The following is a 19,702-nucleotide window of genomic DNA, read 5'->3' on the forward strand; positions in this document are numbered from 1 at the left end:
AGGAATTCACTGCACAGATATCTCTTTACATCTGTGCATAATAAACTTCCAAGACTGTTCTCTAAGTTTTCTGAAAGTTTTGCCTGGTGAACATGTTGAATAGATTGAGAGTTACTTAACACCTAGGTTAGCCTCTTAAAGAGCATTTTTGTCACAACCTGAAAGATTCCTAAAAGATCATCTTCCAAAACAGAAATTAGAGACCTGTGACACTGCATTTGGGGACCTGCAGAAAAGGCTATATTCCTGTTACTAAACTGAATATCTCCAGGAAAAAAAGTACAAGATTTCTTATACTTACAGGAATGCTTAATCCTCATCATTTACCAATAAAAGGCTTAGAGATTTCCAGTTGTGTGTGCTTCAGTGCACTAAATAACTAAATGAAATTATCAATGTTTTTCTCAAAAAAGGGCTTAGATTTTATTTCAAAAAGCTTAATAAAGCTCCTGTGGTTACAGAGAAGCTCAGAGAAGTGCCAAACTGTAATCCAGAAATTTCAGCAGAGGAGTGGGAAATAGTTTGCTCAGTCTTTGCTGAAAAAGACCAAGAAAGATACTGAGGTGAGTCAAGAGATCTTCACGAGTATTATGAGGTTGGTGGAAGCTTTGACTTGGAAGGTTTATAGTGTTTGCCCTATTACAGAGTCTGTTAGAGTAATCTAGTAAAGCACACGTGCATTCATTTGAAGTTTCCTGGTATAATATGCCATGTAAAATATAAGCCAGTGATATTCATAAATGTACATACTCTAAGCTTTTCCTGACAACATGTTTATTTTTTACATCGGTAAAAGCTCCTGGCCCACTCTTTTCAAAGAAACAATTTAGTGCCTTTTTCACACATTTGTACTTACTGTAGCTCAGTGATTAGACTGGTCTCACTTAAGTTCTTCATTGTATAATTTGACTTTACCTACCTGGGTTGGCACTTCACTACTCTCCCAGACCATCTAACAGGTCAAGTCAGGGTTCTGGGGTAATTTCTGAAATACGTATTAGTGTACTAGTGTTTTATCAATATAAAAGTCTGTGAACTAGAGTGTACAGACACTATCTACCTATCTATCTAGAGACAGCATTAAGGCCTTGATCATTTCCAGGCTGAGAAATGCTGCAGTAATTACTTTTTCAGTAGGGTAGGTCATGCAGCTGTCCTAGTGGCACAGCAGAGCTATTGAACCCCTTTCTCCTATGGCCGGTCTTACTCTCCATACACAGCAAATTTGCAGGATGATTCTAGACTTCCCAGGAGAATGAGATTTACTGCACTTGAAGAGAAGAGATGGTGCTTCCTTCTACACAGGTGCTCCCTGTGTATTAAACCTGCACAAATTGTTCTCCTCTTGCACCTGAGATAATGTATGGCTAAAGGCTCAGGTGGGAGTACACTGTCACCCCTCAAAAAATTATGTAGTCTGACCACAGCTATCTTTTTTCCCCATGCTTCCTCAAGAGAAAGCAAATATGTTTCTTGAGTGTATGTTCCAAGCTGGTCATATGCAGTATCACAAAATATATGGTGCATAATGGGTTATAAAGTAAATCTGGATATGGGTTGTAAACATTAAAACAATTTATCTCACTGATAACACACAGAATTCTTGGTGTTCAAAAGGCCATAATTACAAAAAAACAGTTAGTTGAGGAATATACCCCACTTCAGAGGAATTGTCCTGTTCAATAGCATACATGACACCCTTGACTCTACTTCACAAACAGTTATTTTGATTTGAACAGATCTACAAGGTGGAACTAATTTCTAAGGAAGGTGGCATTTATTCCATTAGGTTCTTCATGATATAAAATAGTTTCATTTCTTCTTTAGGCACAGAAGTATAGTATCGATGTAATTATCTCCCCTCAAAAAAGCAAAACTGTGATCTTCCAAGGTTCATCTATTATGGTTCCATTTTGCATGCTAAGTTTTAGATCCATATATTTAAAAATTGGTACTGCAAACCCTTCATTGTTACACAGAAAAACAGAAATTGATCTTTTATGCTATTAAAATAATTAATTTCTGTCTTTTTCAATATTATTGTAGTATTATAAATCTTAGAGTAAGATGTAAGAGTGAAAGTAGGTGAGTTGCATTTTAATTCATGTGAGTTCAAGCCTCAAATATCAACTGATAAATAGTAATTATTTCAGGAATAAAATGATGCAGTTTATTCAACCACCATAATCATTTCTCAAACATTCCTCCACTGGTGGAACAGGAAAAAAATACCTACAACTATGCACGTGTGTCTTTTCCTTCCAGGGATGCAAATATGTCATCAACTGTATTATTCACTGGAGATGGCCCATTTGTCAACATCACCACAACAGTGAACCACAGCCTAATATTTACAAAAAGGTGGGTAGACGGAGGTTTCTTCCTCATACAAAAAATAAAGTATGGTGGTGATAATTTCTACACTAATTTCTAGCTCAAGTTTATCTGAGAGGTAACATGATTCTATATGAAGTCTGGACTATAAACATACCCAGATTTTATTCTCTGTCTGCTGCTGAATTCTGTGTAACACTGGGCAACTCACTCTTCCCCTTTCCATTCTTGTCCATCTATCGTAAATTTAAAAGGAGATGCTTGCTACATTTTTAGCTAGCATTCAGGACAATCTTAAGTGAAGTCTTCATACATTTACTTTAGAAACGATAAATAATGCTATTTTTACAAAACATTTCTTATCTAGAAATCTTTAATTATGAATATGTAATATAGTAGAAGAATTGGAGTGGCATTCACCCATAGTTACATAGTGGTTATCACACTAGGTTCTCTGTGTAGTCAACGTAAAAATAAGCACTCCAAAGTGTGATCCATGAAGGTGATGTCTTGAAATATGATGAGTGAACTTCTGTAAACCATTGACTTTATTAATACAGACTTAGGACTAATTACTAAAGTAAGCAACCCACATACAGATATCTATATATAGACAAATCATTCCCTCTCGAAAATGACTTCTGGATTTGTCTCCACGTTTAGAAGTGAATCATTAGATGAGATGATCCTTGGCATACATTCAATTATATTCTAATCTTTCTCAGTCAAAATAACAGCTGAAGTGATTCTGAAGGGTCCTATACTCTGGTAAAGTTTCTTGCAGATTACATAAAAATTTAACTTTAGCACAGTATTATATTCTCAGGTAATTCTGGGATTTACAGTACACCTCCAAAAGGAGAAAGGCTTGCTATGATCAAATTATATATATATATATATATATATGACTTCAAGTATTATCTTTCTACTTATAAGAAGGGTTATTATACACATTTTTCTGGAATCCTACCAAAAGCACTAAGGCAGAAAATTATGTCTAATTGCTTTAAATGCTGAAACCATGTTGAATACAGCGAGTCCACATTCTTTTACATTTCCTTCATAAACATACCACATAGTAACAAAGTAGGAATTAATTCATAATTTGCCATGCTGTATTTTATCTACAGTAAAAAAAAAAAAATACATTTTATGGTTTAATCTTACTCTGCTGATCCCAAACATTTGTCATTCTCATTGGTAATGCAAGTATCTTAAACTAATGGAATATCATTGCAAGCTATTTTTCTTTTTTCTTGAGTGGATATCTAAACCAGCATTGCCACAAGAGATCTTAAAGAGTAATGATTTAAAGATGTCTTCTGTTAATATCTATTAAACACTAGAGAGTGATTAATGCAGGAGGAAATGGAATAAGTTCATTTATCTTAGTTGTATATCTGCTGAAGAAATAGGTATCTTCTACCATGTTTCATCTGGACAGCTGATAGGAATCGTTTCACAGGGTGACACCATTTGCACATTTGCACACTTTTTTGGTACATATAATGAATAATAGAAAGATGACACAGATTTGATAATTTAAAAAAAAAAAACCCACACCAAATTCATTAACTGGTAATCAAATTATAAATTGTATTTCTCACATTGTCTTTGGTCTTTATTCAAGCGTAACTACCATAGAAGCAAAAGAGGGTGCATATCATAGGACTTGAAAGCTGTGGTGGCAGAGACAGCGAAACTGTTCTCTGATGCCCTTAGGTAATGTATTTCTTGGCAGGATAGCTTTGTAACAGGGCAAAATCCTGCCTTGAATATATATGTGAGGAGATTCCACAGGCATAATTGCTTTTGCTAGTCCTAAGTGAAGATCATATTTACAGACGTCTCAACCACTCCACATTTCTTCCCGGCATGCTGCTTCATAGATGAGACTCAGAGAAGCACACAGGATGGGTATTCAGCACATGCAATGCCTCTGTTGCCTTTTGGACTCTCCTGTGCTGACCAAGAGGCAACTGAGGACCGGTGAATGGAAGTGCAGGCAAGGAAGTGGTTTTCATACTGGCAGCTAGGTTCAGAAAGAAAAAGTAGAAGCCCATGAAGTAATTTCTACTAAAGCCATCAGTAGGTACTAGTGGTGGGACAGAGACTCTCATTACATGCAACTCCCTGCTTCAATGTGAAAAAAAGGGGACAAATCTGTCATGTTGGATGTTAGTTTGACTAGTTTATAAATCTATCTAAAAGGAAGGTAGGATTGGATAAAGGAGCTAATATATAGTACCATTGCCCACCTCCTATGGAGGGAGCTTGGTCAAGAGTATTTAGTTGCCATGAAATTTATGCAGAAAATGGTATTGGTTTCCTGCAGGTTTATGCATTTCTGGTTGTCTTCCTTGTGTTTGTCTCACTACCAAGGCACACCTTTATGAAGTCAATACAGATTTGAATACAAATCACAGATTTTGGTTTTCAGTTTTTAAATTACAGATTTAAAATTATCTATCTTGAAGTGGAAAATGGCTATGTGAGAATATTCAGGGCTGGAGGCATGTCTCATTCTTACCTGCTCTGTAGTGAAAATCTAACTGGGGAGGTGGGGGGTGGTTACAGTTCCCACTTGCCCTTGCACCACTCTGCCATTGTGAAAACGCTGGGTCACATCATGCATTATTTCCCTCACAACGGATACCAAATTTTAGAGCAGAGTGAAGGATACATAATACCGTTTCATGTTTAAAGTATCCTTCCCTTTTTTTATTTTTAAATTATGTGGAAATGCATACTGCAAACTAACCATTGGCAGATTTTTTTTCCCCTCTCTGATATATTTCTGTATGTATCAGATTTAAACTGCTAACACACACACTGTCCCAAGTGTTCAGATTCATTACCAGCTATGAAGATAATCTTAAAACCTCTGGGTACCAGAAATGCTTAGTAGTTTTGATCTGTGGTCATGTGCTCTTCAGGCTCTGGCTTTATATCTCTGCTAAATAATTTCTAATCCTGTATATGCAGCTATATATTTTAGAGTGCATTGTAACTGGTAAAAAAATACAGTCATATCAAACTAGGCTCTTGAATTCTTTGGTCACACTGATCTCTAGTGGCAAGGTATTGAAAACATCTCAAAAGGTAGAAAAAATAGCATATGCAGTTACAATTTTGTTGAGAATCTGTCACAGACAGATGACTCATTTCCCTAAAATTCAAGGGGAGTCTACTTTTATTTCTGCAAAATAACACAAGTTAAGCGTTCATTGAAGAGGAATGTGTATAATTAGTATTATATATAATATAATGTTGTGTATTTATAATAAATATCTAATTAAATTTTGTTGGACAATTTAACCATTTGATACTGATAATCTAATGTACTTACATATTTAAGTATATATATATGCTTATATACACTTCTATATATGTGTGTGTATATATTTGACAGTCACTTAGAGGTATCTGGTGTGTAGATACTATGATTAATTGCATTTTCATTCTAGAGAACACTGTCTGAACAACCTGGTGGTTCATCTGCAATGTAATATAAAATGTAAGTACACATACCCTGGGAATATTTCACACAGAAATCAAATTGTTCAGTCCATAAAGCCTAATGTTTATAGCTTGAATTGAAAGGTTAGGGAATGGACTGTAAAAGCTATACTTGTAATCAGATAAACACAGGAAAAGTTACAGTCTTCACTTGTTTTCAGAGTTAAGTATACACTAGAGATGGGTCTATACTGAAAACACATATATAAAAAATCCAGAAGGTCTGAGGAAGAACATATCTAAATCTAAGTTATAAAGTTGCACCTTGATTTCAGCTATAAACCACCAAACTTTAATCCACAATAATAGTATTTTTGAATAGCAGTTTGGATACTACTACAAAGCCTATTTTTAATAAGAATATTCACTAGTCTAATAAAACATGCTATATCCCCCTAAAAATCTACAAATCTATTTTATTTTATTGTTATTATTTTTTTTTAGCTTGTGGAAAACAACTAGTAACTCAGAACAATGGAACAAGGATTGTAGGTGGAAGTGATGCCAGAAGAGGGACTTGGCCTTGGATAGTTTCACTCCATTTTAATTCCAGACCCATTTGTGGAGCCTCTCTTGTCAGTGATGAATGGCTGGTGACAGCAGCACACTGTGTATACGGGTAATGTTCAGAAGCTCACACATTCTGACAATCCCACAACATACAAGTATCCAAATGGTGGACAGTCATCAATCAGTAAAGCTGGGCTGAAGCATGACCTGAGCCATCGATCAATTCCGGATAGAGCAAAACACACTTTCAAAGGAAATCACTGGGGAGTGGCACTTTTTAGAGGGTTTCTAGATGTTTACTGTTATATGAAGTTAATATAAATTCACAAGTACCTCTCTCTCCACTGACTCCAGGGCATCTTTGCAACTAGCTAAGATAGCCATATGACACCCATGCCATGTCTTTTTTATTTTAATGATGATGAAACACTTGTTTTATATGCAGTTTCATTAAGGATGCATCAGATTACAAATAATTTATGACACTGATACAAAAAATTGACAGCCAGCTCACTGTTTAATTACTACGTTTTGAACCACTTGTGGGCTCAGCTAAAGGCTCCTTTACATTCTGGTAAACCTTCAGTCCTTACTTTAAAGCAGAGAATCACAGAAACTAAGCACCATTTTATGAACAATGAAGAATTGCACTTTAAATATATGGTATTAGCACTGAGCATTTGCACTTAACCCATAATTAATGTGGGCCTCCATTAATTAGTTGAATCTCTGCCAGTGGTATAAAGGATGACATCATACCTCATAAAGGTAAACTCAGCGTTGCCTGTTCCTCCTGTATATTACCATAAATTGATCAAGATTTACTGTTCATCATTGGAATGAATCTAGATTTATGTGCATTGATTAGGCAGTATTACCTATCCTCTAGATGGTGTTATTTGTACCACTCAAAGAAATTATGCATATTTAAATATTTTCTAGTGTTTGTTTCCATAACATCTGTAATAAACCCAAGTCTTGTAGAAAACTTGGAATGGCAAGAAGAAGAAACTGGAATGGCAAAAAAAAAATCTATTAATATTCAAAATTACAGTAGAACTTTCATTATAAATAGCTAAGTAGTAAGGCAGTGGAGACTATGCCAATACAGTAATGGAGCTATATTCCACACAAAGACACTGAAATGAGAAGGACTAAGCCATCTTAGTTCTCATACAACAAATCCACACCTGTCTTGGTACTTCCTTTTCACTTAAATCACGTTTTTATTTTCACTTAAATCTCTTAAATTTTATCATCTTGACTTTGCTGGAATGTTCCTAAGTGGGAGCTTGCAGTTTCACACCTTAATACTGAACATTTAACTTAAATGCTCATAGTTTAGAACGAGATAACCTCTTGATGTCAAACCAAAAGATCAGCAGAAACCAATTCAGTACAACAATCAGGCTGAAAACATATTTTTTTACAATTTTTAAAACTATGAACTGGTTGATTAAAAATAGCAAATAATTAATTTCCCTAACTTAAATACAGCCTCAAAAAAGCATGTGTAGCTCAGCAAAAAATGCAGATTATGTCACATTTTGTCTTGGCATTTTTTTTTATTTAGATTAAAAAATTAAGAGAGCAATTTTATGAGCTCATAAGCTGCAGCACTTCCAGCGACATCTTAGACCTATTATTCTTTATATATTCCATAACAATTTTCTAACTGGGACTGATATTAATTGCCTGGTGGGCAGTCAGCAGTATTCTTCACAGTGTTTAAAAAGCCACAGTAATTTAGTTAATGTATTTTCCTCCTCTGCACTACTGCTTGATTAATTCTTTATAAATAATGCATTATAAGCTTAACACAAAAAATGAACCACATATTTCTACAGTGTAGATGTTTAAGATAGTATTACTATCACAAAATTGTAAGTACATCCACTACACTCTATTTATTTTGACAAAATGTGCAAATGCTATGAATTACCATGAGGTTAAAGATTAGCATTTTACCTAACATATTTTTTAAAACTTTCATTAATCATTCATAATTGTGAATATTCCTTGCAACTTCTAGGAGACAATTAAAACCATCTCAATGGAAAGCAGTTCTTGGCTTGTATGACCAATCAGATATGACACAGCCTGCAACAGTAGTTCAAATTATTGATCAAATAGTTATAAATCCTCATTATGTGAAGCGTACAAAGGATAGTGATATTGCTCTCATGCACCTTCAATACAAAGTGCAATATACAGGTGAGTCGTTATTTTCCCACAAAACAGATTTACTCTATTATGCAAAACTCTTAACTATGCTAAGAATACGAGGGTGATGGGGTGGGTGTACATTTTTCACAACTTAATCATTCTGGAGTCATTCCAGTACTTCCTGGGTATTTTGCTCAAAAAGTGAGTGTGAATTAATGAACATTTTCTTATGTGACTTCATAAAACCCTGAATACAGGGAAGAGGCTGACAGTGATTGCTTGTTTCTCATTCACAGATTACATACAACCTATTTGTTTACCAGAAAAAAATCAGCAGTTTTTACCAGGAATTTACTGCTCTGTTGCTGGCTGGGGTCGTATTATGAATGAAGGTGGGTCATCTGCTTGGAAAATTATGACAGGCATGAAGCTGTGAGGGAAAGCTTGCTCCTGATTCCACAGGGGTTGCTAAGGTAAAATAGTTTAGAGAGGTATTCCTCCATAGGAAAATTTGGGAACTATGCTCCTCCACTGTTCTTTCTCTAAAGCAAAGTAATAGAGTTATAAAATAATTATTAGAGAAAATATACATACCTAGGATCATTAAACTATGAAAAAAACTTATTGCATCCCCTTAGATGTTACGATGACTACTTTTCTCAACATGAAATATGTACATCTTATTGTCAGATACTGGGTGGGGGAGGAGGAAGATTAGTCTTTCTGACAATGTGCAAATGATTTTCCCCAGAAGTCAAGCATACTGACTGTAGTGTAAAATGTTATGTTCTGTTTGCATATCATTTGAAATCTCTGTGAAATAATAAATATGCCATTTCACTTCTACAGTTGCTTGTACACATTTGTTTCTACATTTTCAGAATAAAATTGCATTAAAAATTTTGAGTAGGAATTAGTAAAAGAAATTTTTAAAAAACTTGAAATAATCAAAGTTACATAATGAATAGTGAGGAAACATTGGACAATCCAAGCTCCTAAGCCCTTAATGATCCCTTAGATCTCCTCATTGTGAGTTCATAGTCACTGATTTTAGCAATCTTGATTTAATTATAACCAAATTCAGTCCCATTACACAAATGAAAGACAGGATTCAGTTAATGAGCACCAGTTAATCAGTGACTGTGTTACAGGGGTATAAGCCTGAATAGGACAGCAGCGAGGCAGGGTTTCCTGCTGCTCGGTAGCATGCTTAGCATGCTGGAACTGGAACAAAACCATCAGTGTTCTGAGCGGGATGTACGCTATTTATCACAGCAGCTAAACATACTTTGTATTTTCATCAGGTCCCACTTCAGATATATTGCAAGAAGCAAAGGTCCCTCTCATTTTGAATGAAAAATGCCAACAACAGATGCCAGAATACACTATTACTGAGAATATGATCTGTGCGGGATATGACATGGGAGGAACAGATTCCTGTCAGGTAAATACAAGTAACTTATTTCCACTGCTAGCATATACCACATCTAATTATTGAGTAAAATGCTCCCTGATCCCCTAATCATTAAAACCAGAACCATCACTGTCCATTAATGTGATTTCTACTCGCAGTGTTTTGCCCATTTAATACTTTATCAGGATACAAGTTGAAAAGATAAAAACCTATTATTTTGTGTCACGTTGACATAAACAACCATGGAAGGAAGATAAATATTTTCTGCACTAAGCTTTGAATAATTACTGATGAGTCATTCCCTGAAGGAAAGAGGGTCAAGCTTAGGGAAAAGCAGACTACAGAGAAATAAATACCAAATGGACTGAAGTCTCAGAAATGCTTCATACAGGAAAGGAGAGAGAGCGATGTTGGTTTCCCCCAGAATCTGTAGACTGGAGACCTTCTGTAAGTAGATGCCACAGTATGTTGGAGAGGCTGCCTTTCTGCATTGATCACATATGCTGCTTCCTGGGGATCTGGTTTTTATCCATTCCAGATCTGCTTATAACACAGTGCTTCTCCTTGAGGATATGGTCAGAATTGGCTGCCACATAATTTTTCTTCGAGCAACATGGAGTCTATAGCATGGAGACTGGCTGGTTCTCCTCAAGTCTGATGAGAAGCACTATCAAATAATTTCTCTTGCCTTGCACTCACAACCTAAGCCTTCATCAGGTGCAGTGACTTCGACTAGTTTAGTCTAGAAGGAAGAGTGTATGCAAATTTCCTTTGCCATTCCTGCAGCCTCCGTGGCTTTCCTCTTTCCTTTTTGCTTCTGAACCTCATACTGAAAAGAAAGCAGTGCAGCACCATAGGCTGATACAGAGTACCAGTGGCCAGTCTTGTGATCAGTGACCATTCAACCACAAGGAAAGATGAACAAGTGAGTCCTGATAGTGCGTCAGCCTTTAGGCTGCTGTCACAGGCTTTGAACATTTGTGGATGCCCTAGAGTTATGGGCAGAAGTATTTTAATGGCTGAATCCTTGCAGAATGTTCCTGTAAAACTCCATTCACAAGGCTGTGAGAAGACAAAAATAATTCTGGTTCAACTAACTTGATAGACAATGAAAAATAGTCATTGTTTTCTTCCTCATCAAAACAAGACACTCATGGCTGACTCATCCACCACTCAGGCTGGGGGATCAATCAAATTTGGTATCCCACACTATTGCAATGTGACCTCTGCTAAACTACTCAGAAGGAGGTGTGAGAAAAGGACGCCTCCTCTTCTGGCAGACTTGCCATCTTTTTCTCTAAATTCAAAACCGCTGAAACTTTGGGGCAACTGAAACTAAAAGTACATTTTGGCTGAATAGACTCAACTGAAAAATAATCCTACACATTTATGCAGGCTTTGTGGAAGATGAAGGGCTAAACTTAAAAGTAATAAGCAAAAAAAAAAGATCAGTTAAAACTCAGTCCTGTGCTGAAAGACTGGTAAGAGCTTAAGACTGCATCCTTTTTTTTTTTAAAAAAAAAAAAAAAAAAAAGAAAAAAATGAAAAAGAAAAAAAAGGAAATGGATTATCCCAATAATTTTTCCACTTGGAAGAATTCATATTGATCTCACTTCTGCTGCCCAAGATATATAGGGATACAATTTCTACGATTAAAGATCAACACAAACAAAGCATCATAAACAGGCTCTGCTTCAGAGTTGACAATGTTCAATTTTAACTTTTGAATTTCATATTGCAGGGAGATTCAGGTGGCCCTCTGACATCTGAAGATGATAACAAGTGGTTTTTGGTTGGTGTAACATCATTTGGCTATAAATGTGCACTTCACGAAAGACCAGGAGTGTATGTTCGAGTCACCATGTTTGTGGACTGGATCAAAAAAATAATCTATTAGCTTGATATCTTTTAATGATAGCAATAGAACTTAAAGGTTGAAAGTAAGCCATTGTATAATGATGTAAACCAGAGTGGCATTTCAGTCTCATAGTTAGATAAACTGAATAAATATTTAAATTATGGGGAGGAAAATATTAATTATTGAAAACTCCATTACCAGTGGAAAGCAAAATTTTGAAATAGATGCTGTGGGTTTTTTAATAAATAGTTATATAATTTATTTTTTCTTTTACATGAGCCCATGGGAAAAGTTTCTTTGAACATCAGTGCATTAAATGCATAGTGGAGGGCTTTACAAAACATGGGCATTAAAAAAAAAAGTTTACAAACTGCAAATGCTTTATTGAAAAATGGTCTAAAATTATTTTTTTCAGGTCAAACATTACCTGTTTTTATGTTTTTACACTGTATTTTTCAATGTGCATTTTCATTTCAATTCATAGTAAACTCTTCAGGAATCTCACCACATCCAAAGTGAAGGCATATGTTATCTTTTTAAACTGGGCTCATGGGAGTTCTTCTGTCTTGTCTATTATAAAAAGCTCTGGAATGAGGTTTATGGATTGTGCATAAAAGCTGGTATCTTGTATCATGCTGCTTTCTAATGAATAAACTGACTGTAAGCCAAAAGTTCTCTCTTGTGTAATTTGTTTGGAATGAATAGAGTTAAATAAGGTTTGAACACAGCTTTTTAGCTTTCTTTTTAGACAAGTGTTTTGGCAATTTTTCAAGCAATTATAGATATGTGCTTCTGTACACCAAGGCTCACAATACTGCAACCTCCTCTCATGAAAAGTAATGTTTTCTAAAAATGTTTGACAATAAGGAGTATTGGCTATTCCTGGTGAGTAAGAAGTAATAGGCTTCCTTTGATATATGACATGCTTTTCCTGTACTAGTGACTTTTAATACTGATTTTGTGCTTGTATAAAAACTATCATGACAGCCCCTTACAGCATTCTAAAGGGGAAAGAATATGAAGAAGGGTTTTTATCTTCTTGAGCTTTTTTCTAGATAGGTTTCTATTAAAATATAATTATCTACTTGTTGAAATGCCTTAAGTTCAATGGTGTCTTAGTGTAATATGATGCATTTCCTTTATTTGTTTTCAGCCTAATGTACAAATTTAATATCTCTTTAATTCCAAAGTACTGCATGAAAACATAAAATGCATTCTAACTTACTGTGTATGTGTATCTACACATGATGTATGATTCTTGTAAGCAGCTCCCACACTTGGTGCTTACAACACTAAATGCAGATATGAAGCGCTCAAAATACAAGGCTAGCTTACAAGCACAGGTTGGTGGTCACTGATAAAAAACACCAGGTCCCAAACTGTTTTCAGGTCTTCATAAGCATTAGGGGACTAGTTCAAGCATAAAATATTTAGTTTTATCAACACATCTGTGACCACAAGGAACACAGGCAGATATAATGAAGCCAGACAGAAGATAAAATGTTTTAGACTCTTTCATATAAACCACACAGTTTTTAACATTAAAATGTTAAAGTTGCAAATCCTGTCTTTTGTAGTGGATTACTGTTTCCCCTTTACTAGAAAACAGCCACTGAAAATAAAGTGTATTCTGCTATCAGTATAAATTGATTTGGATGAAGCAATTACATTAAAATGCTCAATTAAAATGTGACATGGTTTCTTCATTATTTACTATACATCACTATCGTAAATTGTGTTTCAGTCTGTTAATATAATACAAGAGCCATCTCAAAGCAGATACAGTCACTGGAAAAACGTGCTTCCAAGAAATACAGTAATATACTTTTACTTATGTGTAATTTTTGCTTCCCAAAATGCAATACATACATGTATTTTCAGTTATACTGTAATAAACCAGCCCATCAGACTGAAAAAATTGATATTATAAACTCTGGTATAGAAACATATATGTAATATAGACTAGCATAATTAAAAATTAAAATTTATAAAAATAAACTAATTTATATCTAGATAGAACTAACATAACCTTAGTTGACCACATTCTAACCTCCGTTCAGCTTCCACTACGTCAGTTGCCTGCATATTAACCTGTGGAGAAACCAGTCGTTACCAAGTTAAAATACATGGGCAGCATGGATTATTTTCAATTGAGTCACAGTTCCAAAATACTTTGAAATGGGATGGTAGAAGCTTGATGCTGACTTACACTCACTTGCACCCAAAAAAGGTTAAAAGATTAGAGAAGGAAACAAGAGCTTTCCTCTCAGACACTTCTTGCTTGCAAAAGGCCGCGATCACTACAGAAATAAAACAAAAATTATATTCCCTGGGGAAAATAAGGGCAGTGGGAATATAATGTTTTTAAAATGACAAACTGAAGCCATGCCATCTATCGGAGGACTAGCTAAGGTTTACTGTCCTTCCTTCAGTTCCTTGCCTCACCTACTGCTGCCATTTGGAAGTGATTTAGAGAGGCAGTGAGCAGAAGGGAATGTGGTCACTGCAAGGGGACCCCATAGCTATACATAAAAGCCAACAGGCTTATTTGAAGTGGCTTTAGTTGATGAAAACTGTCACCTGAAACTGGAAGTAATTTTCCTTTCTCTGTTCTGTAGGTTTTAATGTGAATATGAAAGACAGAAGGTCAAGGGGTGGTTTTTTTGTTTGCTTTTCTTATTAAACAGCAATTCTGTTGCTACTAATGGACCATGTCACATATATACCTGTGGGTTTTCTGGATTCTCTAAACCCAAACAAAATCCAAACATAATACCAGCTTAAAGTCTAATTTGTAAGTATTCTCTCTGGAAGTGTGCAGCACACCTATTTCCCCCCCTTTCTGCTCTTATCCTTACTCCTATCTCACTTTTGAGTGTGGAAATAAGGAAAATAAAGACAAAAGAATTCGTGTATGTATGGGATTTGTATGTTTTGCATGGAAAAGAATTACCAGATTAAAGTTGAGAGTTATAATACTGTAGGATTGATCTGTGCATCATTTGTAGTCTTCCACATAAGAAGTTGTTCCTAGATACTAGGTAAAAGCTAAAGAAACTTAAAAATCCTAAGTAAAGGAAATACATGGAAGGAAACTATTTCCTTCCCCTAAGCAGGTGATATGATATGGAAATATTTTGTCCCAATAACCAATATTTCTTATTTACGTATAGAATCTGAGTACATTATAATAAAAGCATTGCATGCCACCTTCCGTTGGCCTTCACACAGAGTTTAAGACTGGCCCATACTGATAACTGCCCAGTAATCAATCACGTTCACCCTTGTAAGAAAGGCATCTGAAGGTGTTTGCTTTCTCCTAATTGCTGCATGGAAATCACTTCTGTGCCATTAATCATAATATCAACAGTTACACTTTTACACATCCTTTGGAAGTACAAAGTTTGAAGAAATAATTAATCCTTAAATTAAGTTAAAGGGAGTTAATTCTTCAAGACCATAAAAAGAACTAAGTTCTTTTTACCCAACCGTTCCCAAGAAAGTGGAGTCTCTTGCCCTCAGTTGAGTGAAGCAATGATTAAGTCAGGAGAAAAACAATTCTGGTCTTGGTGATCATGCAGAATCATAGTATTTTTTGGTCTGTTTATAATCACTACAAAGGAAATTGAAGTAAGTGATCAAGCAAAGAAAGTTGTGACTTACAAGAAAAACTACAGAATATTTGAAGTAGGAATAGCAACACTTAAACTCAACTACAGAAGGCAGCTTCTTCAAAGAGGAAGTAAAAACATAGCATAACAGTAACTTTAAGATGCTTCCAAAAGTGCTTCAGCAATAGCATTGCACAATTAGTACTAGTGATATTGAACTTTTAAATGTTTTTTCTTTATCTAGAAAAATACACATACACATTTGTCTCTGAACTCAAAGCTGTGGTCAACACCAGCTAGCACAGCGTAGGTAACCCAGAGTAATACAGTTTTGCTTCTGTTCGTCTCTCCCCAGCTTCCACACAGTAGTAGTTTTGAATCTGTGTTAATGTAAAGCCAAATAGCTTGAACTCATGCTCTTGAACTCTTGCTGAAACTGCAGGAAAACCCCTTAACTTTCCACTACTGCACCAGGCTGTCATCAACAAATCAGAGTGCTATTGCTACCACGCAAAGATCTGCGCCTAATGGCTGGTGAAACTATTCTTATGGCACAGAAAGCTCTTATGGAACCAAAGAGAATGGACATTAATGATATTAATAATAACTCTAAAAGAAGACTTTAAATGCATTAGGGTTACATCTAAACCTGTCTATCAATTAACATAATAAACGCTTTTCTAGCTAATAGTCTGAGTAATGCTGGGATCAATCTATTAGTGCCACTTCCAAGAAAAGCCATTTGTCTTCACTCTGATACCTTACATTATTCCTAACAAACTATGAGCTATATTTAAATGATCTTTAATGCATTTTTTAAATAGGTTTACTGAAAAAAAGTAATTTTAATCTTAAAACTCTTGTCCACTGTGATATTATTTTTTTTCCTCAGAAAAAGTAAAGAATATTTTACTTAAACAACTAACGACTGCTTTCAAACGGCAGCGCATTAACGAGGTATCACTTGCCAAGTTATTTATGTTGACCTTGGACCATTATGTCAAAAACTTATGATCATTCCCTGGAAAAATGGATTCATTATATGACATCAAATTACTTTTATGAATCCTTGAATTTTGCCACATCAGATCAATGTCACAACATTGCAGCTATCTCTGCCAGCAACCATGTTAATGTTTAATAAAACAATGTGTGTCTGAGAATCAAAAACTGTAAGTGTGCAAATAAATACTAAACAAATATTTTGTATAAAACATTTATGCAAAGATAAATAATTGTTACACTGTAAAATTGTCAGTTCCATTTACAGTACATCAACTAGGGTACAATGCATGAGAGACTAAAGAAAACAAAGAGGGTTTGTTTAACTACAAACAGTCTTAAAACTGATATACATTGTACATATTTCCCCATAAAAACTTCAAATGCTCTTCATTTCATTGCTCTCACAACTAGCTAACTTACAACTTTTAGCAAAATAAACACATACCCTTTATTTAGCATGGCATATTTTGTTACTGAATTAATAATCAAACATTATATAAAAATGATCTGAACATTCACCTCAAGGGGGAGCTTACAGTTCATTCTTGTAGATCCTTTGCATTTTCAAGCCATTCCAAGCTAATGTTCTCTGATAACATTATAATACAGCCTGACTGCAAAATGTTATTTTTGCTTTGTTTTCAGTCAGTAAATCATTATACCTCCATGCTACTGTCCTTCCTAGGCGTCTTTGAAATCCATAGTGTGGACTGGTTTGGACTGGTTTTTGTTCTTCCTTTACTGAAAAATAAAAATATAAACTGTTTTCAGTGCATTTGTGCCTTTGCAGTCCTGATTCAGGTTTGTGATCAGACCTGGGTATTTCATTCCCTGTTTAAAGGCCACCTTTGCTGCTTTCATAACATAGGTTCCCCATCCACAAAAGGGTCGTGCCCATGCTGCAGTAAGCGTAACACCACAGCAGCGGGACAAGGTGAACAACTGTTACCAAAGTTACCAGACCACCCTGCTTAGCAGTGCTCCTCCCAGGAACTGAACTGACTTGGTCCACATTTTTTTTTTTTTTAATTATTGTTTTCAGTTCCCATTCAACTGCACCTACTCATTCAGAGTGGTCTTTTCAGAGGTGGGTGTGGACACCAAGCAGGGTGGTGACAGGCTGGCTGCCTCCCTTGTCTGGGGGAACGGATAAGGGACAGGAGCACACATGCCCCCAGGCCCACACCAACATGCTCAAGGTGCAGCCCACCCACCCCGAGGGGCTACCACAACCCTGCCCGTGTGAATCCTGGAGCTGCACCCCTGTGACCGCGATACACCAATGGGTGCCAGTGGGTACTGGTACGCCAGAAAGCCTCTTCCCTTCAGGGCTTGACCTACTTCTAATGAAGTAATGGCACATGAATCAGACTCCTAGCAATGAATGATGAGTAGAAAGCTTCCTTAAGCCTAGTTTTCATTCAAAACTGTCAATAGCAGGTTTTGTATTGTGGTGGGTTTTTTTTAATAAAAGGCAAAAAACTTGTTCCAAAAGTACCTGTTCTGCAATACTGAAAAAAATGTTCACTCTAATCTTTACAGGAAGCCCTGAGGTACCCTGTAACTTGAAGCAGCATCTCTGCTACGGCTGCCTTAACACACCACTTTCCCTCACTTACCTGGCAGATGACAGCACGCTGCAGTCTACTGAGTAGAAGAGGCGGTTCATGAGCTACTGCAGCTGCATTTCTATCAAAATGTTTTTGTCTCTGGCCAGAATATTTCACGCTGTTGTTATTTTCAAATTAAGTGAAAGCCAGAGGTGGAGAAGCAGCCCTACATAATTCTGTAAGTTGGAAACCTGAGAGTCAAGATCCCAACAGGCCTACACATTTAGTTTTACTCCTTTCCTGGTGTGTAAATGTAAGCGAGTCTGCATTGATTTTAAATGTACTTTGAGGGAGCTGGACAGTACAGTAGGTTTTAGTCTCTCCAGACTTACCTCTGAAGTCCTACAAAGTAATGCATTATGTACCTGCGCCCATTGGACTAATTGAAAAGACTCCCTTTGGTTTCAGTGGACTTTAGATCAGGCCACAATGCTATAAACAAAGCAACTGCAATGAATCAAGTAGTTTCAGCACTTCTTTAAAAAACTGATTCACTACTTTCTTCCAGATTAATACAGCAAAATCGGGTATGTTCTGTAAATTAATTTGAATGGACAGCCCTTGCCACACAGCAGGAACATTTTTTTAATAACTTGGATCAGAACTTCAGTTGTATAAAATGAGCTTATCTTCAGCAAACCTATGCTAATTTTCAACAGCTATACATCTGGTTCAGGAAATAGGATTTGGTAAGAAAGGTAAGGAAGATGCAATAAATAGCTTGAGCATATCGCTGTTTCAACCATGAAATGCAATCATAGAAACTGAGAAATATACCAGGTTGGAATTTAAACTTTCTGCAAGGCATTCAGATGATAATGGAGATGGGTCTTTGAAGCAGTTTCTCCTTGCTTCCCTGGAAGAAATGAAAGGGAGAGCATCTAAGCATGAATGAGCTGATCATTTCTACTAGCTACAGGGAAGATGTTTTGTTTTGCCTTATTACTACCCTTTAAGAGCCCAACGCCAGGCAAAATTAGTCATGACCTTTCAAGCTAGGCATGTCCTGGTTGGCCATGGATTGTGGCTTTCAGAGGAAAGGTCACCATGTTGTGGAAGCCTAAAAAAGAATGAGAAGTCAGGTTCATTTGGGAAGTTGGGGATCCCTCCTTCCCCAGCAGGACAGAATCCCTTTCCTAAAGCTCTACAGTGTCCATCTAATCAGTTCAAGTGGTTGCCTCTTTTTTAAGTTTGCTTTTTGCCCAAGAATTGTGTTATTTGTGATGAACCAAAACAATTTGCAAGGTAGATCACATGTGAAATATAATTTAAAATATATGGGGAAACATTTTTTTAAAACAAAGTTATTTTTCAACAGATGAAAAATAAAATACTTCATTTTTGGTGATACCAGAATATCATCTTTTGACTTAAATTAATTTTAAAGAAAATTTGTTTTATTTAATTGACAGCTTTGGTGCAACCCAAAATGAACATTCTGAAAAAATTACCTGGTTTTATTCAAATCCATTTTCTCCCTGATTCTTGTATCATTTAATCTACCAAACTAATCAGCTAACAGAAAAAGTACAATCTTCCAAGATGTATTTCCAATATCTGTGTCATGCATTTTTTAAATCTTGGAAGTTCAGGTGAATTACTTCTGGATGAACTGCTATAGCATTCAAAGGCCTGATCAAAGCCCACTGAAGTCAATACTACTATTTCTATTGAT

General features: G+C 35.8%; 2 protein-coding genes across 5 annotated transcripts in view; one reads left to right on the forward strand and one right to left on the reverse strand.

The window, feature by feature from the left end:
• TMPRSS15 (transmembrane serine protease 15) overlaps positions 1 to 11,840 on the forward strand; it is a 56,876-nt gene extending 45,036 nt beyond the window's left edge. Inside the window, exons 22-28 of the mRNA XM_037377842.1 lie at positions 2,266 to 2,361; positions 5,802 to 5,851; positions 6,298 to 6,472; positions 8,396 to 8,577; positions 8,826 to 8,921; positions 9,834 to 9,973; positions 11,685 to 11,840. Coding sequence (XP_037233739.1) covers positions 2,266 to 2,361; positions 5,802 to 5,851; positions 6,298 to 6,472; positions 8,396 to 8,577; positions 8,826 to 8,921; positions 9,834 to 9,973; positions 11,685 to 11,840 — 895 coding nt within the window. The remainder of the gene's footprint in view (positions 1 to 2,265; positions 2,362 to 5,801; positions 5,852 to 6,297; positions 6,473 to 8,395; positions 8,578 to 8,825; positions 8,922 to 9,833; positions 9,974 to 11,684) is intronic.
• Positions 11,841 to 16,618: 4,778 nt separating this feature from the next.
• CHODL (chondrolectin) overlaps positions 16,619 to 19,702 on the reverse strand; it is a 28,182-nt gene continuing 25,098 nt past the window's right edge. For 2 of the 4 annotated variants that reach the window (XM_037377168.1, XM_037377166.1), the window contains 2 exons: positions 18,805 to 18,883; positions 16,619 to 17,158 (listed from right to left, as the gene is read on the reverse strand). In XM_037377168.1, coding sequence (XP_037233065.1) covers positions 17,156 to 17,158; positions 18,805 to 18,883 — 82 coding nt within the window. In that variant the 3' untranslated portion in view covers positions 16,619 to 17,155. The remainder of the gene's footprint in view (positions 17,159 to 18,804; positions 18,884 to 19,702) is intronic. The other 2 variants (XM_037377167.1, XM_037377165.1) reach the window with 1 other exon arrangement.

Source organism: Falco rusticolus, chromosome 2, assembly GCF_015220075.1.
Source record: "Falco rusticolus isolate bFalRus1 chromosome 2, bFalRus1.pri, whole genome shotgun sequence".
Classification (NCBI taxonomy): domain Eukaryota; kingdom Metazoa; phylum Chordata; class Aves; order Falconiformes; family Falconidae; genus Falco; species Falco rusticolus.